Genomic DNA, 24,743 nt, shown 5'->3' on the forward strand with positions numbered 1-24,743 from the left:
TCCCCCCTTCTCCATAGATACCCCCTACACAGCCACTGTGTCCAACAAGTCCCATCTTACAACCCTGATAACTCCATTTCCCCTTCTTCTGCTCAGATACCCCCTACACAGCCACTGTGTCCCACCAGTCCCATCCTGCAACCCACAGACTTCCATCCCCCCTTCTCCTCCTCAGATACCCCTACGTAGCCACTGTGTTCAACCAGTCCCATCCTGCAATCCACAGACCTCCACTCCCCCACTTCTCAGATATCCCTACACAGCAACTGAATCCCACCAATCCCACACTGCGACCCAGAAACCTCCATTCTGCCTTCTCCTCAGGTTCCCTTACATAACTACTGCATTCCACCAGTCCCATCCTACAGTCTGAAACCTCTTTTCTCATGTGTAGGAGATATCAGAGAACTCCATTCCCCCTTTTGCTCAAATACCCCCTACAAAGCTATTGCATCTCACCAGTACCACACTGCAACCCAGAAACCTCCATTCCCTCTTCCCCTCAGATACCTTCACACAGCAACTGGGTGCCACCAGTCCTATGCTTCAACTAAAAGACCTCCATATCCCCTTCTCTTTAGATATGCAGTACTATGCAACTGCATCCCACTCTGCAACCCAGAGACCTCCATCCTCCCTCGTCCTCAGATAACCCCTATACAATCCTTTTGTCCCACCAATATCATCCTATAACTCAAAGACCTCCATCCCCCTTCTTCTCCAATACCCCGCTACTCAACCACAGCATCCAACCAGTCCCAACCTACAACCCAGAGACCTCCATCCCCTCTTCTCCTCATATACCTCCCAACACAGCCACTGTGTCCCACTCATCTCATCCTGTAACCCAAAGACCTCCATCCCCTTTTCTTCTCTAATACCCCCACTATCCAACCACAGCATCCACCCAGTCCTATCCCACATCCAAGAGACCCCCATACCCCCCCTCTTCTCCGCTACCCCCTACTTAACCAGAGCATCTAACCAGTCCTATCCTACAACCAAGAGTTCCCCCTCTTCTTGGGTACCCCCTACTCAACCACAGCATCCAACCAGTCCCATCCTACAACCAAGAGACCCCCATACCCCCCCTTCTCCAATACCCCCCTACTCAACCATAGCATCCAACCAGCCCCACCCTACTACCCAGAGACCTCCATACCCTTTCTCCTCATATACCCCCCAACACAACCACTGTGTCCTACTCATCTCATCCTGCAAACCAAAGACCTCAATCATCTTTTCTTCTCCAATACCCCCTACTCAACCACAGAATCCAACCAGTCCAATCCTACAACCAACAGACCCCCCCCATAACCACCCTTCTTCTCCAATACCCCCTACTCAACCACAGCATCCAACCAGTCCCACCCTACAACCAAGAGACCCCCATACCCCCCCTCTTCTCCAATACCTCCCTACTCAACCACAGCATCCAACCAGCTTCACCCCACTACCCAGAGACCTCCATACCCTTTGTCCTCATAAACCACCCAACACAACCACTGTGTCCTACTCAGCTCATTCTGCAAACCAAAGACCTCAATCATCTTTTCTTCTCTAATACCCCCTACTCAACCACAGCATCCAACCAATCCAATCCTACAACCAACAGACCCTTTTCTCCTCATATACCCTCCAAAGCAGCTATGTCCCACTCATCTCATCCTGCAACCCAAAGACCTCCATCCCCTCTACTTCTCATATACTCCCCAACATAGCCTCTGTGTCCAACCAGTCTCATCCTGCAACCTGGAGACCTTGATTTCTTTGTTGCTCATAATTATGAAACACTGTATCCAAAATGTAAAAACACCAATACTAGTTCCCTCATTTAATAAAGACTATACGGCCTTTCCCTCTTCACAATAATCAAGCAACGTGGATTTATCATGCCAATGGGCTTCGGTGATGCTGCACATATCAAACTGGGACATGTCACTATGATGGACTTTTCAAGCTGGGGGGAAAATTATTTGAAGTGAACTTCAATACAATCGATTATTATAAGAATCCTAGTTATTATCATTATTAAAGGACTCCTGTAGTACGCTGACCCCCTTCTGGAAATGCCAGTTCCCTGGCTACATTTGGTCAGGAAAGCAGGCCATAAACTCTTCTATTGCATCTGCTGTTCAGCGAAAAATTTTCTGTCTAAGTCCTTCAATCGAATTTTTCAGTCGAAGGATGTTGGGAGGGTGTCAACAGAGCCCTATGGAGTGAATTTCGTCCGGTTCATCAGAATCTGTGCGAAATTTGCATAGTGCATGGCCAGGTTAACTCGAGGCAATTGACCTCAGATCTGGTCAGGCGTCTTGTATGTCTCGGCAGATGTTCAGCAATGGCAGCCTCCTATTTCTGGTGTTGCTCCTTTATCGTCCAATCAGCAACCTGGGGGTTATGGTCTACTTCCTCTGTAGTGGAGGTTGCAGACCTGGCTGTGATGTCTGCTGCACACAAATCGGCCAATCAAGTGTGCTGCATGTATGCCTGTTAACAAGAAACATGCTGAAAGGAGGAGATTGTTGAGCTCATCCTTTCATCGTCCAATCATAGGCTGGGGGGGGGCAGACAAGACCTGTAACTGATACTTAACTACAACAGACAAAAATCAGGTCTCCTGCTCTTCCATACAAGGCTGTGCTGTGTGGCAGAGCTGTGTAAAGTTTAGGACTGGATGGACATAGCTACAAATAACTCTTCTATGTATTTTATCTGTGTGTTTAGCTGTTTGCTTGGAGTTGTGTTTTCAGTGTTAATGAATAGGTTACGTGTCAGTGGTTACTAGTGACGGCTAAATGTAGGACTGGGTTCAATGTCACTTTTGTTAGCTTATGGGGTTAAAGAAAAAAAATGGAGAAGTTTGAGAAAATGCAGAAAAGCAAAGAATTCCATTATGAATATTCACATTTAATCTATAAGTGCTGTGTCAGCTTTACCAAACCAGTTTATCTGGTGTTGAAAAAAAGTACCTCTTTATTATAAAAAACACTATTCCTAGCGTAGGTCACATGGTCTCCATCTACCAATCAGGACCACTTGGGTTGACTGTTCTCAGGTTTGCCGTTCATTTCTAGAAGAACTGCACTGAGAAATAGAAGTCTGTCGGATGCAAGAGAAAGAAACACAATCTCCCCCCCAGGAACTTTGATTAATAAGAACAATAGAAAAGATACAGAAATACATAACAATACATTGTGTCAAATATTAATACTTGTGGATACGATTATCAATGATCTTGATATGTATAGCTAGAACAAAATAATAAGCCAGGTAAAGTAGAACTGAAGGCAATTTTTTTTTGCTTTAGTTTTGGATAGTGGGAGGGTTATAGCCCTGTCGGGTTTTGTGTCCCATTGGGGGACCATCCATGTCTAGAAGAACTACACTGAGAAATAGAAGTCTATCGGATGCAAGGGAAAGAAACACGATCGATCCCCAGGAACTTTAATTAATAAAAACAATACAAAAGATACAGAAATACATAACAATACATTGTGTCAAATATTAATACTTGTGGATACGATTATTAATGATCTTGATATCTATCTACCTATCCATTCAGTAGTATCCAACCCTTGGCGATTGCATGGACCGTCACTCGTAAGCGACTTTTTCCATGAATTCTCTTAGCAATTATTTTACAGGGTAGGTTGCCAGGTCTTTCCCCAACCCCTACCATGCAGGAGATCCCACATGGCCAGGGATGAAACTAGGACATGTCTTTGGAGTGTGGGAGGAAACTGGAGCACCCAGAGGAAACCCACACAAGCACAGGGAGCACAGGGAGAACATGCTAACTCCATGCAGGAGGCACCATGGTTGGGAATTGTACCCATGGCCCATTTACTGCATGGCAGACGTGCTAACCACTAAGCCACTGTGCCACCCCTTGATATGTATAGCTATAATAAAATAATGAGCCATCTAGATTGTAAGCTCCAAGGAGCAGGGCCCTCGATCCCCTCATGTTTTGCAGTGTATTGGTATTGTTCTGTCACATGTTCTGTCCCCCTTTGTAATGTACAGCGCTGAGCGAACTATTGGCGCTTTATAAATACTGTATAATAATAATGTATAAAGTAGAACTGAAGGCCATTTTTTTTTTTTTGAAGTTTTGGATAGTGGGAGGGTTATACCCCTGTCGAGTTTTGTGTCCCCTTCACTTCCTGTCCCATAGAGAAAAAAGAAAGCGAGAGGAAATCCCTCCAAAGAAAGGCAATCCCTGGTTGTCACCAGAATTAATGTCCCGATTGGAAGATGTCCCCTCTGTTCTGGTGAGAGCCCAAAATTTGGGATTTTCTTTCACTTCCACTCGGTGATGGTGGTCACCAGAACAATTAGAAAGGGTGAATCTCCCCAAAGGGGGCACAGACTGCAATAAAAACCTGACAGGGGAGACCGGATATAGTGAATGCAGGGTCCGGGGAGAGCGGATATAGTGAATGCAGGGTCCGGGGAGAGCGGATATAGTGAATGCAGGGTCCGGGGAGAGCGGATATAGTGAATGCAGGGTCCAGGGAGAACGGATATAGTGAATTCAGGGTTCAGGGAGAGCGAATATAGTGAATGCAGGGTCCGGGCAGAGTGGATATAGTGAATGCAGGGTCTGGGGAGACCAGATATAGTGAATGCAGGGTCCGGGGAGACCAGATATAGTGAATGCAGGGTCCGGGGAGAGCGGATATAGTGAATGCAGGGTCTGGGGAGACCGGATATAGTGAATGCAGGGGTCGGGGAGACCGGATATAGTGAATGCAGGGTCCGGGGAGAGCGGATATAGTGAATGCAGGGGTCAGGGAGAGCGGATATAGTGAATGCAGGGTCCGGAGAGAGACCAGATATAGTGAATGCAGGGTCCGGGAACACCAGATATAGTGAATGCAGGGTCCGGGAACACCAGATATAGTGAATGCGGGGTCCGGGGAGAGCGGATATAGTGAATGCGGGGTCCGGGGAGAGCGGATATAGTAAATGTGGGGTCTGGGGAGAGCGGATATAGTGAATGCAGGGTCCGGGGAGACCAGATATAGTGAATGCAGGGTCCAGGAAGACCAGATATAGTGAATGCAGGGTCCAGGAAGACCAGATATAGTAAATGCAGGGGTCGGGGAGACCTGATATAGTGAATGCGGGGTCCGGGGAGACCTGATATAGTGAATGTGGGGTCCGGGGAGAGCGTATATAGTGAATGCGGGGTCTGGGGAGAGCAGATATAGTGAATGCAGGGTCCGGGGAAACCAGATATAGTGAATGCAGGGTCCGGGGAGAGCAGATATAGTGAATGCAGGGTCAGGGGAGACAAGATATAGTGAATGCAGGGTCCAAGGAGATCAGATATAGTGAATGCAGGGTCCAAGGAGATCAGATATAGTGAATGCGGGGTCCGGGGAGAGCGGATATAGTGAATGCAGGGTCCGGGGAGAGCGGATATAGTGAATGCAGGGTCCGGGGAGAGCGGATATAGTGAATGCAGGGTCCCGGGTTTAGTAACACTTTATTGTTATCACAAGGGAACTAACAAGCCTCCTAGGTGATAACATTGGGCAGGTGACAGGTCCTCATTATGAACACATCAGGGGTCTATTCAACCCCCAATATTTTCCGTGCCCCTCCACCCTCACACACACACATTGTACTTGATTAGCTGACTCCCCAGCCACAGTAGCCGAGGAATTGCAACTATGAACCCAGAAGTCACACAATCCTCATCACTTCCAGGTTCGTTAGTTGGGTGAAGGATGGACCCCAGATGTCTCCTGCTCATGGTGGTCCAATTTATTGTGGTCCTGAGATTCCCAGAGCAACAGGACAGGTTAGGAACCACCCTGGCGTTGGCGGTAGAGGTAGTGGGGGGGTTGGGCGTGTAGATGCGGCACCTTCAGAGCCCCATAAAACGCCGGCTGTAGGAATCAACACCATGCTCAGGTGAGCCTCAGCACCAGGCGCTCTGTAAACCTAGACAAGGGGTTAATGGAAGATACAGATTACAGAATACGAGATTTTAGCGGTTGGGTTTGTGTCGGCATTCCTTCCCCCTCTCCAGCCAAAACATCAGGTCTGGGAGTATGGAAGTGCCGGATTGTGCATGTCTCAGAACAGTCAATTGCGTCATAGGACCAGGAATTGCTTACTGTATTGCAGAGTTGTCACAGCCATGACCCAATGAAAGGGTTAACCCGCCCAGGTGAATGCCATTCCTGACTCGCCCGCCCAGGTGAACGCCATTCCTGACTCGCCCGCCTCAAGCGATATCTTCTTATGTGACTCACAAACCGAGAAACGTGACAACAAATCACTAAACCCTCCAATCAGGTGCCAGGTGACCCAGAAAGCTTGGGCAATGTGTGGTTGGATTCTGCAACCCGAGTGTTTTACGGGAAGGTGCCGTCCCATGCCCAGGGAAGGCCAATCAAAAGAGTGCACCCGGTGACTGTAGGAGGAAATGTTTTGTATTGTAATCTAGATGGTGATTAACGAGGAAATGCAGATGAGTTCAGTTATAGGTGGATATTTCAATGGCTGAGTCAGCCCCAGACTTCTTATATGTCCTGGATCCTCCATCCGTGAGATCTCCTGTTATCAATCCCGACTTTGCTCCTGTCCCCCTGGGAGGTTTAGGTATTCCCCCCAATCCTCACTTTTTGTGTTCCTAGCTCCTCCTGTTACATAAAATAGGAGGAAATCCAGCGGGGATGGTGGGAACCCCTCATAATGGGCACAGCAGGTGTACAGACCCAGAAACTCAGCACAGAGATGGTGGGAACCCTTCATAATGGGCACAGCAGGTGTACAGACCCGGGAACTCAGCACAGAGATGGTGGGAACCCCTCATAATGTGCACAGCAGGTGTACAGACCCAGAAACTCAGCATAGAGATGGTGGGAACCCCTCATAATGTGCACAGCAGGTGTACAGACCCAGAAACTCAGCATAGAGATGGTGAGAACCCCTCATAATGGGCACAGCAGGTGTACAGACCTGGGAACTCAGCACAGATACAGTGGAAACCCCTCATAATGGGCACAGTGGGTGTACAGACCCAGAAACTCAGCATAGAGATGGTGGGAACCCCTCATAATGGGCATAGAGGGTGTACAGACCCGGGAACTCACCACAGGGATGGTGGGAACCCCATGTGCCGGTAGCATGCTCTGCGTTAGGTCTCTCCATTAATGTACAAGAGCTGCCTAAGACACAATAAATGTACATGTATCACTTTATGAAGCACTCCACACAGCAATGCAAGGCGCTCTGGGCTGCCAGTCATATTACGTAGCACAAGAACACATGTAACGTGCATTGCTGGGTCCTGCATGTGTTACTGCAAAAAATGGCGTGAATGTTCCCTAAGGAGGACATACATACATCGTCATTATTCAAACACCAAAGACATGTGCTGTCTGGGCGGCGTGAGCCTTTTCCACATTAATCCCCAACCAACTCTACTGCAGGCCATAGACGGGTCGAAAATCAGACGAAAAAAAAAAATAGGACGATTTTCGCACCGTTAGTGGGTTAATTGGTCGGCCGTTTTTCAGGGTTTTGGCACATTTTCTTTATTGGTAAAGTTGGAAAAAAAATCTGCCGATTTTCCCGACAATGACGGGCAAATTGGCCAATCGGTTTACCAATAAAAAAATCTGTGCATGAGCCGTGACCTGCAAGAAGAAGAAAAAGAAGAAAATGAAGAAAAAGAAGAGGAAGAAAGAAAAAGAAGCAGAAGAAGAAGAAAAAAAAGAAAGAAAAAGAAGAAGATGACAAAGAAGAAGAAGAAAAAGAAGAAGACGACGAAGAATAAGAAAAGAAAAAGAAGTAGAAAAGAAGAAGAAAAAGAAGAAGCAGAAGGAAGAGGAAGAAAAAGAAGAAGAAGGAAGAGGAAGAAAAAGAAGAAGAAGAAGGAAGAAAAAGAAGAAGACGACGAAGAAGATGACGACGACGAAGACGACGACAATGACGACGACGACAATGACGATGAAGAAGACAACAACGAAGAAGATGACGAAGAAGAAGACGACGAAGAAGAAGATGACAACGACAAAAAAAAAGAAGAATTCCAGGCCACTATTATATTTTATATGAAAAGTCTTGTGGTTGCAACAATGTATCTATTTGTATCTGAATAAAAACATCTGTATCTGAAATGGATACAAATAGATACATTGTTGCAACCACAAGACTTTTCATATAAAATATAATAGCGGAGCTCTCTGCAAGGGACACAAGTAATTAAATGCTGGCCGTAAACGGGACGAAAATCGGCCAAATTTTTTTACCGTCGGTGGTAACATTGACCGATCGAACCACCAATTTTTTGTTTTTTTTATTTATAAAAATGGCCGGTTTTTGACCTGTCTATGGCCTGCATAAAAGACATATCAAAAGGCAAATCTATACATGTATAAAACAACAAAAAGCTAGAGCAAGAAGAAAGCCAAAAGAAGGAATTCTTCCAAAGGGAAAAGCCAGACAGACGACAAGGCCTCATTGACACGGGCATGTGTGTGGGTTCTGTCTGGCAGAGCTAGAAGACAATCCTGTGTAGAACACATGCCTGAAACACTTGGGATTAGACATGTACAAGTCTTCTCATGACTTGTAATAAATAAATAATATGTGTACGAGTGCCTGTGTGCGCACGCACATGGACCTACATAAATGCCTAAAATCTGCCAACACGCAGCTGTGTCCTACTTTGATGTATGCCCCTAAATGTGCACTTGTAGTCACAGCTGTGTGTATGGCCCCAATGATTCCTATAGCACTGCATTAACCTCCCTAGCGGTCTGATTATGTCAGTATTTCTGTGCTCAAAGCGGTACATTGTTTTCAATGGAAATTTGTTGTTTTTTTATTGTAGGCCTGTAATTCTTAGGAATAACTCACTGCAATCTGTCCAACCAAGTCTAGTAAACATCCCGGGGAGGATAAAATTTGAAACACGAAATCATAAATTATAATATAATAAATAATCATAAAAAATAATATAATAATACATTGAATTCAATAATATAATCAAAGCAAAAACACAGAAATGTGAAATAGAGCGCCAAGTTCGCACATCGCTGAGCTCAGTCGCAGAATCGTTTTCAGTGTCTGATGAGGAATTTCCCCCACGAATCATTATCACTCAATTCTGCAAGTGGTTCTGATTTACTATCGCTGTTCTCTAGCCGGTCTAAAACCGCGTCTGACCTAAAGGGACGCTTTTTGGACGCCATGGACTTTTCTCAGTTTCCAGGCAGAAAGGGCAGTAAAAATGCAGGCAGGGCGCCGGACAAAGCACTCGGGACAAAATGTATGTGAAATGGTTTGATACAGGAATGTTATACTATGTGATTTTAGCGTATTTAGTGAACGTTTTAAATTTTTGAATTTCCCTCCAGTTACGTCCCCCGTACGTCCCGACGTCACAGAGACCGGAACCCAGAAGACAGATGCCGGCATCCGCCGGAGGAGATGGCCGAAGACACTGCAGGGGGGACATTGCGGGAGCGCAGGACAAGGTAAGTGCAGGAGGGATCCCGGAACAACGCTGCAGTGTATTCCCGAGTGTAGCTCGGGGGGGGTTACCGCTTCTGGTACTGAAACTTTACCCCGAGCAACACTCAGGAATACCGCCAGGGAGGTTAAGATGCATACAAAACTATACGCCATGTGCATCTAAGCGCAGCGTTTTAGAAAGCCACGTGAATAAGCCCCAAGAGCGAAAAACATCCCCCCCATAGAGGTATTGGCAGAAAAATCCCACACATTTTTTTTCATAAAAAAAAACAAATATATCCCATATTTTTCGGTCTAGGAAGTTCTAAGCTTTGCCCTCTCAGTAAGGATCTTATCCTATATGAAAAATGACAACATTCTGCAGATATAGAGAGTTCTCAGAAATTGGATTTCCTGAATGTCTTCCCTAAGAATTTCCTCTTTGCGATTACAACACTGCAAAGGAACATCCAGAAATGTAACCTCAGTCATTCCTTCCTCACAGATAAAGCTGATCTACGGTCATTTATGGGCAGCACAGTGGCTAAATGGTTAGCACTTCCGCCTGGCAGTACTGGGGTTGTTGGTTCGAATCCCAACCACAGCACCACCTGCCTGGAGTTTGCATGTTCTCCCTGTGCCTGCGTGGGTTTCCTCTAGGTACTCCGGTTTCCTCCCACTCTCCAAAGACATGCTGGTAGGTGAATTGGATCCTGTCTAAATTGTCCCTAGTATGTGTATGTATGAATGTGAGTTAGGGATCTTAGATTGTATGCCCCTTGAGGGTTAGGGACTGATGTGAATGTACAATATATATGTAAAGTGCTGCGTAAATTGACGGCGCTATAGAAGTACCTGAAATAAATAAATAAATTTAAAGAAGACACAAATTGCGTGTAGATTTTCCTGCCCAATAAAAAATGAAGACATCCATGTGCCTATAATACATCCTAATGACCTGAAGGGGTTGCCATCTTCCTCCAAAGATGAGGTGCTCCATCCACCAACCCATATAGAGGTCAGTGTTATGTTGGTGCACATTTAGCACCCATAGAAGCATCACATCTTTGGAGATAATGCGTTCCACCATGGAGTACGTAAGCATATCACACCTTCCTCTATCATCACCTTTAAATTCTCAATAATCACACTATACTGTTCTAGATGAAACCACAAAGCTTCCATCCCCAAATGATGTGCTATGGACAACTATAGGCATCTACTGTATGTATCTATAATACATACTGATGACCTGAATGGGTTGCCTTCTCCAAAGATGTGGTGCTCCATCCACCAACCCATATAGAGGTCAGTGTTATGTTGGTGCACATTTAGCACCCAAAGAAGCACCTAATCTTTGGAGATAATGCGTTCCAATATGGAGTACGTAAGCATATCACTCCTTCCTCTATCACCCCCTTTAAATTCTCAGTAATTGCGCTATACTGTTTTAGATGAAACCACAAAGCTTCCACCCTCAAATGATGTGCTGTGAACGAATACAGTGCAACCACATCACAATTTACCCCCTTGTGATCCTTCTTCCACTTCCAAATTCTCAGTAATTGCACTATACTGTTCTAGATGAAACCACAAAGCTTCCATCCCCAAATGATGTACTATGGACGACTATAGGCATCTACTGTATGTAACTATAATACATACTGTTGACCTGAATGGGTTGCCTTCTCCAAAGATGTGGTGCTCCTTCCACCAACCCATATAGAGGTCAGAGGTATGCTGGTGCATATCTAGTACCCATGGAAGCACCACATCTTTGGAGATAGTACATTCCATCATGGAGTACGTAAGCATATCCTCTATCACTCCCTTTAAATCCTCTGTGTACGGACTATACTGTTCTAGATGGAACCACAAAGCTTCCTTCCCCAAATGTTGTGCTATGGACGATTATAGGCATCAATGTACCTATAATACATACTGATGACCTGAATGGGTTGCCTTCTCCAAAGATGTGGTGCTCCTTCCACCAACCCATATAGAGGTCAGTGTTATGTTGGTGCACATTTAGCACCCATAGAAGCACCTAATCTTTGGAGATAGTACATTCCACCATGGAGTACATAAACATATCACTCCTTCCTCTATCACTACCTTTAAATTCTAAGTAATTGCACTATACTGTTCTAGATGAAACCACAAAGCTTCCACCCTCAAATGATGTGCTGTGAACGAATATAGTGCAGCCACATCACAATTTACACCCTTGTGATCCTTCTTCCACTTCCAAATTCTCAGTAATTGCACTATACTGTTCTAGATGAAACCACAAAGCTTCCGTCCCCAAAGGATGTGCTATGGACGACTATAGGCATCTACTGTATGTAACTATAATACATACTGATGACCTGAATGGGTTGCCTTCTCCAAAGATGTGGTGCTCCTTCCACCAACCCATATAGAGGTCAGAGCTATGCTGGTGCATATATAGTACCCATGGAAGCACCACATCTTTGGAGATAGTACATTCCATCATGGAGTACGTAAGCATATCCTCTATCACCCCCTTTAAATCCTCTGTGTACGGACTATACTATTCTAGATGGAACCACAAAGCTTCCTTCCCCAAATGTTGTGCTATGGACGATTATAGGCATCAATGTACCTATAATACATACTGATGATCTGAAAGGGTTGCCATCTCCAAAGATGTGGTGCTACTTCCAACAACCCATATAGAGGTCAGCGTTATGGTGGTGCACATTTACCACCCTTGGAAGTATCTTTGGAGATAGTACATTCCATCATGGAGTACATAAGCATATCACTCCTTCCTCTATCAACCCCTTTAAATTCTCAGTAATTGCGCTATACTGTTTTAGATGAAACCACAAAGCTTCCACCCTCAAATGATGTGCTGTGAACGAATACAGTGCAACCACATCACAATTTACCCCCTTGTGATCCTTCTTCCACTTCCAAATTCTCAGTAATTGCACTATACTGTTCTAGATGAAACCACAAAGCTTCCGTCCCCAAATTATGTGCTATGGACGACTATAGGCATCTACTGTATGTAACTATAATACATACTGATGACCTGAATGGGTTGCCTTCTCCAAAGATGTGGTGCTCCGTCCACCAACCCACGTAGAAGTCAGTGTTATGCTGGTGCACATTTTGTGCCCATGGAAGCACCGCAACGTTGGAGATAGTACGTCCCAACACAAATGATGTGCTATGGACAAATATAGTGCAGCCACACCACAACCTACCCCCTTGTGATCCTTCTTCTACCTCCATTTACCCAAATTCTGCACAAGATATTTGGTATCACACAACTATACAAGTAACCTCTGGACTAGGAGTTGTAGCATTTGATCTAACCAGTTTCCTAACATTTCTCCCCAAGCCCCAGCTTTGGCTACCATTAGTCGCCCTTTCAAATGCTAATGAGCCATGTGTACTTCTGTGAAAGGGCAAAAAACAGGAGATACTGGAAAGCTCAGGATAATTCAATTGTTCTATGAACAGCCAATATCTTTTCAGGAATGCCTAGATGGATCTGCAAAGTATCCATTTCCAAATGATGTACTATGGGCAACTATAGGCATCTACATACTGTACCTATAATACATACTGATGACCTGAAAGGGTTGCCATCGCCAAAGATGTGGTGCTACTTCCAACAACCCATATAGAGGTCAGCGTTATGGTGGTGCACATTTACCACCCTTGGAAGCATCTTTGGAGATAGTACATTCCATCATTGAGTACATAAGCATATCACTCCTTCCTCTATCACCACCTTTAAATTCTCAGTAATTGCACTATACTGTTTTAGATGGAACCACAAAGCTTCCACCCTCACATGATATACTATCGACGAATACAGTGCAACCACATCACAATTTAACCCGTTGTGATCCTTCTTCCACCTCCATTTACCCAACTTCTGCACAAGATGTTTGGTATCACACAACCATACAAGTAACCTCTGGACTGGAGTTGTAGCATTTGATCTATCCAGGTATTCAAAGTCCCTACCCTGGCTACAGTTGGCTTCCCTTTCAAATGCTAATGAGCCCATGTGTACTTCTGTGAAAGGGCAAAAAACAGGAGTTACTGGAAAGCTCAGGTTCATTCAGTTGTTCTATGAACAGCCAATATCTTACCAGGAAATCCTAGATTGATCTGCAAAGTATTCATCCCCAAATGATGTGCTATGGGCAACTATAAGCATCTACATACCTATATTACCTACTGGTGACCTGCAAGGGTTGCCATCTCTAAAGATGTGGTGCTCCTTTCACCAACCCATATAGAGGTCAGAGTTATGCTGGTGCACATTTGGCGCCCATGAAGGACCACATCTTTGGAGATAGTACATTCCATCATGGAGTACATAAGCATATCACACCTTCCTCTATCACCCCCTTTAAATCCTCAATGTATGGCCTATACTGTTCTAGATGGAACCACAAAACGTACATTTTAAATGTTGTGCTATAGACAATTTAAGGCAACAATGTACCTATAATACATACTGATGACCTAAGGGGTTGCCATCTCCAAAGATGTGGTGCTCCATCCACCAACCCATATAGAGGTCAGTGTTATGCTGGTGCTCATTTAGCGCCCATGAAGGACCACATCTTTGGAGATAGTAGATTCCATCATGGAGAACGTAAGCATATCATTCCTTCCTCTATCACCACCTTTAAATCCTCTGTGTACGGACTATACTGTTCTAGATGGAACCACAAAGTTTCCATCCCCAAATGTTGTGCGATGGACGATTATAGGCATCAATGTACCTATAATACATACTGATGACCTGAGGGGTTACCATCTCCAAAGCTGTAGTGCTCCATCCACCAACCCATATAGAGGTCAGTGTTATGCTGGTGCACATGAAGCATCTAATCTTTGGAGATAGTACATTCCAGCATGGAGTACGTAAGCATATCATTCTTTCCTCTATCACCCCCTTTAAATCCTCAGTGTATGGACTATACTGTTCTAGATGGAGCCACAAAGCTTCCATCCCCAAATGTTGTGCGATGGACGATTATAGGTATCAATGTACCTATAATACATACTGATGACCTGAGGGGTTGCCATCTCCAAAGATGTGGTGCTCCTTCCACCAACCCATATAGAGGTCAGTGTTATGCTGGTGCACATTTAGCGCCCATGAAGGACCACATCTTTGGAGATAATACATTCCATAATGGAGTACGTAAGCATATCATTCCTTCCTCTATCACCCCCTTTAAATCTTCAGTGTATGGACTATACTGTTCTAGATGGAACCACAAGGCTTCCATCCCCAAATGTTGTGCGATGGACGATTATAGGCATCAATGTACCTATAATACATACTGATGAGCTGAGGGATTGCCATCTCCAAAGATGTGGTGCTACTTCCACCAACCCATATACAGTAGAGGTCAGCGTTATTTTATTATTAAATTCTCAGTAATTGCACTATGCTGTTCTAGATGAAACCACAAAGCTCAAATGATGTTCTATGGATGAATATAGTGCAGCTACATCACACTCTACCCCCTTGTGATCCTTCTTCCATTTACCCAACTTCTGCTCAAGATATTTGGTATCACACAACCATACACGTAGCCTCTGGACTAGGAGTTGTAGGATTTTATCTATCCAGTTATCCAAAGTCCCAACCCTGGCTACAGCTGGCCTCCTTTTCAAATGCTAATGAGCCCATGTGTACTTCTGGGAAAAAACAGGCATTACTGGAAATCTCTGGATTAGCCTATTGATCCAGGAACAGCCCTTATCCTACCAGGAATTTCCAAAGAGGCAACATGGAAGAAAAAACTATAATTCTTTCTTCTAACCATAGGTAGGGTTGCCTTTTGAATAGGAAGATGTCTTAAAAACTACTAGTACTGCTATCTCGACCTTTTTTTTTTTAAATATAAAAAAAGATTTTTAGGGGGTCCCATGTCACTCCATCTTTAGGGCATGCTCACAAATGCAGCGGATCTGGGGTGAAAATTGGGAGTTAAGTCACAGTTTTACCAAACACAGTAGTGGGAGGGGATTGTACAGATGCCACAGCAAAAAAATGTTACCCCCATTGTGCTCAATAGGCTGTACTGCTGCCCAACGCAACCAATGCAAGTGCATGGGGCTTTGTCGCAATCACCCTGCAACTGTGTGCAATGTACATGGTGGAAGCTTGGTGGAGGAGCCTTTTTAGGGTTACAACAAGCAGCGAGGAGTCAACATATCATCTGCCACTTGCCTGTCAAATGCCCTCTGTTGAAATGACCAGGCTGCCAACATACCCCAACATGCTGACACACGGATACAACCTATTAATGTCTATAACAATGCAGTGCCATTCCTGCAGGCCTCTATGTCTTCCGTGTCACTGCACCTTAGGTTCTATACAGGGATTTGTACAGAAACCTGTCTCCTGGTCTTTCAGGAAGTCACAAAGGCCTACTGAAGGACCTGACACTGCAGGCTGACAACGCTGCTGATCATTGCGAGGCAGTGGCTTAGCGTTGTCAGCCTGCAACAGGAAGTGCTGCTACTGGCAGGATCTTCAGGATAGAAGCTTTGCAGGTTCAAAATTTCCAAAAATGGTTACATGACGCCAAACATACAGAACTATAGACTTTCTATATCAAAAGATACAACACACCGTATGGGTCTTCACTTTGCATTCGAGTGAAAAGATCAAGCGGAAAGACAATCAATCTTTACTAAATTTGTTAACGATCAAACAATGATGGTGTTTCCCACATCCAGACTCCACAATGATGTATTTAGGTTATGGTCCATGGAGGGAGGAGAACACCATCCTTGCCCAGTTGGGTGAACTTTGGTGAGAAGATCTCATTGGAGTAACTGAAGGAAAAAAAGACCCCAAAGAACAGAAAGCTGGAATGTCACATTGGGTGGAGTTGTCCTATGAAAACACTTTATAACTCCTTTGGCCAATCACGTTTCAGACCAATAAAGAAAAGGGTTACTTACGTGGTGGGCAGGACCGGTCAGCTTCTCGTTCCCCTTCCCCTTTGGTCTTCACTCCCGGAGGTTCATCCTTCCTCTGCTGTGTCTTCTCCTCCTTCACCGCGAGGGCGGGCGGCTTCGGAGGGAGGCGCGGTTGTGTCTCCTCTAAGCTTCCTCCTCCAGGGTCCTTCTGGAACAATCCAGCGATCTTCTTCACGCATACGCCCGTCGTTTGTTCAGAAAGGGTTTCAGGGACATCAGGCTGGGGCGGGGGAGCCGCTGGGGGTGCAACATGAGGGCATGGTGGGGGCTTCTGGGGGGGTTTAGGGGGCAGGTGAGGGGGAGGGCGGTTGGGCGGCTTGGCTTTGATGATACGGACTGGCTTCTGGGAGAGGGGGATGGGTGGGGGTAAGGCGTCCGTAGCAGACATGGCGTCCGGGATTGTCACGCGGAATGATGGAGCATCATGGAGGAACCTAAGAGAAAGAAACGCAGGAATAAAAATGATTCAGTGATATGTGCAGGGTAATATATATAGAAGGGGCCTCCTCCTGCAGGGTGACACATATAGAAGGGGCTATGAGTCTGTCCTCCTCCTGCAGGGTAATATATATAGAAGGGGGCTATGAGTCCGTCCTCCTCCTGCAGGGTAACAAGTATAGAAGGGGCTATGAGTCTGTCCTCCTCCTGCAGGGTAATATATATAGAAGGGGCTATGAGTCTGTCCTCCTCCTGCAGGGTAATATATATAGAAGGGGCTATAAGCCTGTCCCTCCACCCACACGGTGACGCATATAGACGACGGTATGAGTCTGTCCTCCTCCTGCAGGGTGACACATATAGAAGGGGCTATGAGTCTGTCCTCCTCCTGCAGGGTGACACATATAGAAGGGGCTATGAGTCTGTCCTCCTCCTGCAGGGTGACACATATAGAGGGGGCTATGAGTCTGTCCTCCTCCTGCAGGGTGACACATATAGAAGGGGCTATGAGTCCGTCCTCCTCCTGCAGGGTGACACGTATAGAAGGGGCTAGGAGTCTGTCCTCCTCCTGCAGGGTAATATATATAGAAGGGCTAGGAGTCCGCCCTCCTCCTGCAGGGTGACACGTAGAGAAGGGGCTACGAGTCCGTCCTCCTCCTGCAGGGTAATATATATAGAAGGGGCTACGAGTCCGCCCTCCTCCTGCAGGGTGACACACATAGAAGGGGCTATGAGTCTGTCCTCCTCCTGCAGGGTGACACATATAGAAGGGGCTATGAGTCTGTCCTCCTCCTGCAGGGTGACACATATAGAAGGGGCTATGAGTCTGTCCTCCTCCTGCAGGGTGACACATATAGAAGGGGCTATGAGTCTGTCCTCCTCCTGCAGGGTAACAAGTATAGAAGGGGCTATGAGTCTGTCCTCCTCCTGCAGGGTAATATATATAGAAGGGGCTATGAGTCCATCCTCCTCCTGCAGGGTGACACATATAGAAGGGGCTATGAGTCCGTCCTCCTCCTGCAGGGTAATATATATAGAAGGGGCTATAAGTTTGTCCCTCCACCCACACGGTGACGCATATAGACGACGGTATGAGTCTGTCCTCCTCCTGCAGGGTGACACATATAGAAGGGGCTATGAGTCCGTCCTCCTCCTGCAGGGTGACACATATAGAAGGGGCTATGAGTCTGTCCTCCTCCTACAGGGTGACACATATAGAAGGGGCTATGAGTCTGTCCTCCTCCTGCAGGGTGACACATATAGAAGGGGCTATGAGTCTGTCCTCCTCCTGCAGGGTGACATGTATAGAAGGGGCTATGAGTCTGTCCTCCTCCTGCAGGGTGACACATATAGAAGGGGCTATGAGTCTGTCCTCCTCCTGCAGTGTGACACATATAGAAGGGGCTACGAGTCTGTGCTCCTCCTGCAGGGTGACACATATAGAAGGGGATATGAGTCTGTCCTCCTCCTGCAGGGTGACACATATAGAAGGGGCTATGAGTCTGTGCTCCTCCTGCAGGGTGACACATATAGAAGGGGCTATGAGTCTGTCCCTCCCCCCACAGGGTGACACATATAGACGAGGGTATGAGTCGGGTAATCTTTGCAGGAAGTTGCTCTCAGGATGTTTCTGTAGCTATTCTGAGTCAGATATTTATTCAGCTCGCTGTCAGGAAATGGATTTCCTCTGGATAATAATATTTTTCTTCTCTCCATTTGATATAAAATGTTCCGGATTCAGCGGGATGGAAGAAGTGCTCACTGATATATATCACAGACACAAATCTTCTTCTCATTGCCATACATCTGCTACAATTCACAGCGTCCCCTCCCTATAGACTGTAAGCTCTTCAGCCCAGCTGGCCCCCTGGGAATCATATTAGCCTCATGGGAGAATTCCTGAAACTTAATCAGCATTAAGAATTCGAAGTGGTCTGCGGACCTTCCCTTTCATGTCTGGTATTGAGGTATCTCTGTCCCATTATCTGGGAACGGTCACTGAATTATTTAGGGCCCACTCCACCCACTCCTGGTATTTCAGTTTTGGCTGGTTGCTGCATTCTGGTTGACTGCCTTAAAATATGGAAACGTACCGCAAAGCATATTAGCACGGCTCTGATGGCGAGGTGCACTGGGGTGCCATTCAAACAAAGGCACCGCATGGCACCGACCCAATTAACATGCATTACAGAAATGTGCCTGAAATCCTACATAGTTAGTCTGGCTGAAAAAAGACAAAAGTCCACCCAGTTCAACCATACAAAAGAAAAAAAAAGTTCTAATCTTACACCCCCAGTTGATCCAGAGGAAGGCAAAAAACCCAGCAAAGCATGATCCAATTTGCTCCTGCAGGGGAAAAATTCCTTCCTGATCCCCCGAGAGGCAATCTGATATTCCCTGGATCAACGTCACCTATAAATGTTCTATCCAGTTATATTCTCTGTATAATGGAAATGTATACATTGCAGTGTGGTAATACACGCTATAGGTGCTGCGACATTGCAAGGCCAGTTATTTCAAATGGTGCCCCAGTGTACTAATCAAGGGTCACCAATTTATGGCCCACAGGCCACATCTGACCCCCTAAGAGGTTTATTTCCTGGTCCCCTGATAGGGTCAGTAGCAGATCCTCACTGTGCACAGATTCAAGATCAAGGTTGATGCTCTCCACCAGTGTAAAGGGGGACTCTGATGAAGACCCTGGTGTAAGGGGGGCTCTAAAAGCAGAGCCTGTCATAAGAGGGGGGACTTTGATGGGGACTCTTATGGGGACCCTGGAGTGAGATGGGCTCTGATGGGGACCCTTATGTAAGAGGGTGACTCTGAAGGGGACCCAGATGTAAGAAGGCGACTGTGATGGGCACGCTGATGTAAGGGGGGGCTCTGACGGGGACCCTGATGTAAGGGAGTATTCTGACGGGGACCCTGATGTAAGAGGGTGATTCTGATGGGGACCCTGTTGTAAGAGGGCAATTCTGATGGTAGAGGGGGCTTTGGCAGGGACCCTGATGTAAGAGGGTGACTCTGAAGGGGACCCTGATGTAAGGGGGACCCTGATGTAAGAGGGTGACTCTGAAGGGGACCCTGATGTAAGGGGGACCATGATGTAAGAGGGGGGCTCTGACGGGGACCCTGATGTAAGAGGGCGATTCTGACGGGGACCCTTATGTAAAGGGGACCCTGATGTAAGAGGACAACTCTGATGGTAGAGGGGGCTTTGGCAGGGACTCTGATGTAAGACGGGGCTCTGACGGAAACCCTGATGTAAGGGGGAGCTCTGACGGGGACCCTGATGTAAGAGGGGGCTCTGACAGGGACCCTGATGTAAGAGGGGGCTCTGACGGGGACCCTGACATAAGGGGGAATCTGACAGGGACCCTGACGTAGGGGGGCGCTCTGACGGGGACCCTGACGTAAGGGGGCGCTCTGACGGGGACCCTGATGTAAGGGGGAGCTCTGACAGGCACCCTGATGTAAGGTGGCACTCTGACGGGGACTCTTGATGTAAGAGGGCGATTCTGACAGGGACCCTTATGTAAAGGGGACCCTGATGTAAGAGGACAACTCTGATGGTAGAGGGGGCTTTGGCAGGGACTTTGATGTAATACGGGGCTCTGACGGGGACCCGGATGTAAGGGGGCGCTTTGACGGGGACCCTGGCGTAAAGGGGACGCTCTGACGGGGACCCTGGCGTAAGGGGGCTTTCTGACGGGGACCCTGACGTAAGGGGGCGCTCTGACGGGGACCCTGACGTAAGGGGGCGCTCTGACGGGGACCCTGACGTAAGGGGGCGCTCTGACGGGGACCCTGACGTAAGGGGGCGCTCTGACAGGGACCCTGACGTAAGGGGGCTCCCTGACATAAGGAGGCACTCTGACGGGGACCCTGACGTAAGGGAGTGCTCTGACGGGGACCCTGACGTAAGGGAGTGCTCTGACGGGCACCCTGACGTAAGGGGGGGCTCTGACGGGGACCCTGACGTAAGGGGGGGCTCTGACGGGGACCCTGACGTAAGGGGGAGCTCCGACGGGGACCCTGACGTAAGGGGGAGCTCTGACGGGGACCCTGACGTAAGGGGGAGCTCTGACGGGGACCCTGACGTAAGGGGGAGCCCTGACGGGGACCCTGACGTAAGGGGGCGCTCTGACGGGGACCCTGACGTAAGGGGGAGCTCTGACGGGGACCCTGACGTAAGGGGGTACTCAGACGGGGACCCTGACGTTAGGGGGAGCTCTGACGGGCACCCTGACATAAGGGGGAGCTCTGACGGGCACCCTGACGTAAGGGGGCACTCTGACGGGGACCCTTGATGTAAAGGGGGGGTCAGATGGGGATTTCTTTCACCCTGTGAATATTTGTGAAATATGCAATGTGGCCCTCATACTGAAGGATTTGCACACTCCCGCACTATGGGAATACTGTGTTGTGCTGGGTTACACATTTTGCGTTATGTCTGATTTTCTCATGTCTTGGTGCGCAATGGCTGCCCTAACACAATGCACATTAATGAATATACAACGCTTGATAACGCACCACAACATCATAAATGGGCTCTTAAGACACGTAAGACTGGCTGACAATGACCATACAAGCTGCAGTTGGATTGCTCGGCCTGGAACACGATTGCGCCCCTTTAAATCTGTTACCGATCCACCAACTTGTTAATTTAAACATCGCAGAATAAAATTACGTCAAAGTAGGCGAAGTACAGAGAAAGATATTTACAGTGGGGGAAGGGCAGGAAGAGCCTTGGCACAAAGAGAGCGATATAATTACACCGTCTGACTGCTATAATTGCACCCATTGACATTAAATTGCTTCTCATCAGAAGTCCCCTCCGGCCAGGACTTGTGTCCGTCTCAGAGACTCCCAATTATCTCCCAATATCATCCACTACAACTGCGCTACTGCAACTGCACTGCTCTTTACAGTGTTTCTGTGGTCCCCCCTGACTGTCCCCATGGGGTCAGACGGGTGACAACACTCTTCACAATGTGCAATTCTTGGGATGAACATCCTGCTAGTCAACAGCCAATAAGCCCACCAATGCGGATTTTACACAAGGGAAAAAAAAAGAAAAGAGAAGAGAAGAAGGCGAGGAGAGGAAAAGGAAGAAAGAAAGGGAAACCAGTGACCATAACATTGGCAAACAGGAGTCTCCAGACCTCCAGGTTTTACTGAGGTCATACTTCCAGAATGTTCCATGAATCCACTTCATATATGACCTCAGTAAAACACGGGATCAGAAAACGGTGGTGTTCCGGCTTCTTTTTCTCACATTTATCACAGTATGGCCATTGGCCAAGGTGTTGAAAGGTACAGGTATAGAATGCAATTTTTTTCTAAAAATAAAAACCTGACAGAGGCACTAACCCCTCCTTACTCCATAGGAAATGGAAAACAGAAACTGGGAGAAGAGAGCCCGGGCCTGACAGCGGGAGGGGAGAGCCCGGGCCCGACAGCGGGAGGGGAGAGCCCGGGCCCGACAGCGGGAGGGGAGAGCCCGGGCCCGACAGCGGGAGGGGAGAGCCCGGGCCCGACAGCGGGAGGGGAGAGCCCGGGCCCGACACCGGGAGGGGAGAGCCCGGGCCCGACACCGGGAGGGGAGAGCCCGGGCCCGACACCGGGAGGGGAGAGCCCGGGCCCGACACCGGGAGGGGAGAGCCCGGGCCCGACACCGGGAGGGGAGAGCCCGGGCCCGACACCGGGAGGGGAGAGCCCGGGCCCGACACCGGGAGGGGAGAGCCCGGGCCCGACACCGGGAGGGGAGAGCCCGGGCCCGACACCGGGAGGGGAGAGCCCGGGCCCGACACCGGGAGGGGAGAGCCCGGGCCGGACACCGGGAGGGGAGAGCCCGGGCCGGACAGCGGGAGGGGAGAGCTCAAGCCGGACACCGGGAGGGGAGAGCCCAGGCCCAACACCGGGAGGGGAGAGCCCAGGCCCAACACCGGGAGGGGAGAGCCCAGGCCCAACACCGGGAGGGGAGAGCCCAGGCCCAACACCGGGAGGGGAGAGCCCAGGCCCGACACCGGGAGGGGAGAGCCCAGGCCCGACACCGGGAGGGGAGAGCCCAGGCCCAACACCGGGAGGGGAGAGCCCAGGCCCGACACCTGTAGAGGAAAGTCCTAGTTGCACAGAAAAGGTTTAAACAGATACAGTGGGAATAACAGGCAATAAGTGGCTGAATCAAACCAATAAAACTTCCTCCAATAATTAACAATTCATGAGGCCCATTGCAGAATTTTTCTGGGGCCTCCATAGTGACACCTAGCAATGTCATTTGAGACAATAGTGTCACTGATCCTAACATAAAGAATATCTAAATCAACCTAGTCCATTACCAGGGACCAGAGCTGGGGATAGACGATGTCAGGGACAGGGGAGGACTGACCATTTGGAAACTCGGGCACTGTCCGAGGGCCCGGGGTCAGTAGGGGGCCCCATGAGATGCCCCTGGCTTTTTTGAGTTTGGGCAAGGACACACGGGTCCCAATGATCCCCTATTGCCCGGGGGCCCCATGAGTTGTCAGTCCGCCCCTGGTCAAGGAAGAGCAATAGTGAAGGGAATGCACTCAGTAGTTCAGCATCCACTGATCTTTGTCAGAAGAGAACATTTTAGGGCTTTGGTGTGAATTCTAATTCCTCCCACTCCTTATACCCCTTTTCTTCAGTGCTGAAAATTGTGGCTTTGTAGTCTCTAACCATCATGGAGCTTGTTGGACATCCCATTCCAAAACCATGGCCACTAGTATGGAGATGACTCCCTTATAACAGCCTCCATTCTTGAGGGAAGGCTTTCCTCAAGATCTTGGAGGGTATCTGTGGGAATTTGTACCCATTTCTGAGGTCAGGTACAGATGTTGGATGAGAAGACCTGGCTCACAATCTCCATTCTAATTCATTTCAAAGGTGTTCAGTAGGGTTGAGGTCAGGGCAAGACAAGAGGAAATGCTTCTTCCTGTCTGCAGTACTGATGACATCATCTCAGCCTAGGCAAAGCCACTGGACTGGAGCTAAAGGACAGCTTTCTATTGATATAGGGTAGAGCTTTCCTGAAAAATGATCCTGTTGTACATGGTGTTAGGAATGTATCCATGCAGGCTTGTGAGGTTACTGAGAGTCTGATATCTGCCAATCTCTCAAGTCCGGTGCCATGTAAGGTGGAGAGCCCAGGGTCTCCACCGAATTCTCACCTTCAGTGGAACCTCGGCAGGAGAAGATGGCACTGGCGGCACCACTTTGACAGACACAAGGTAGAGAGATTCTCCACATAACTCCCATTACCAGATAAGGTGACTGGAGAGGAATCCCGCTCAGCTGGTATATATATCACACAGTATTGACACAACAGCAGGGACCAAAAACTGCAAACATTCTGTGTGTGACACAGGAACTGTATACAGATATATACAGACCATATACAGATATATACAGACCATATACAGATATATACAGACCATATACAGACCATATACAGATATATACAGACCATATACGGATATATACAGACCATATACAGACCATATACAGATATATACAGACCATATACAGATATATACAGACCATATACAGATATATACAGACCATATACAGATATATACAGACCATATACAGATATATACAGATATATACAGACCATATACAGATATATACAGACCGTATACAGATATATACAGACCATATACAGATATATACAGACCATATATGGGTACATAGACCATATACAGATATATACAGACCACATACAGACCATATACAGACCATATACAGACCATATACGGATATATACAGACCATATACAGATATATACAGACCATATACAG

The 24,743-nt window shown here is 47.4% G+C and overlaps 1 protein-coding gene across 5 annotated transcripts in view; it reads right to left on the reverse strand.

The window, feature by feature from the left end:
* Nucleotides 1-24,743, reverse strand: part of LOC149441175 (uncharacterized) — a 141,006-nt gene that overhangs the window by 45,484 nt on the left and 70,779 nt on the right. For all 5 annotated transcript variants that reach the window (XM_089657655.1, XM_089657654.1, XM_089657657.1 and 2 more), the window contains one exon: nucleotides 16,465-16,916. In XM_089657655.1, coding sequence (XP_089513781.1) covers nucleotides 16,465-16,916 — 452 coding nt within the window. The remainder of the gene's footprint in view (nucleotides 1-16,464; nucleotides 16,917-24,743) is intronic.

Source organism: Staurois parvus, unplaced genomic scaffold (genome assembly GCF_062004578.1).
Source record: "Staurois parvus isolate SC_StPar_1 unplaced genomic scaffold, SC_StPar_1.0 ptg001017l, whole genome shotgun sequence".
NCBI classification, from domain to species: Eukaryota; Metazoa; Chordata; class Amphibia; order Anura; family Ranidae; genus Staurois; species Staurois parvus.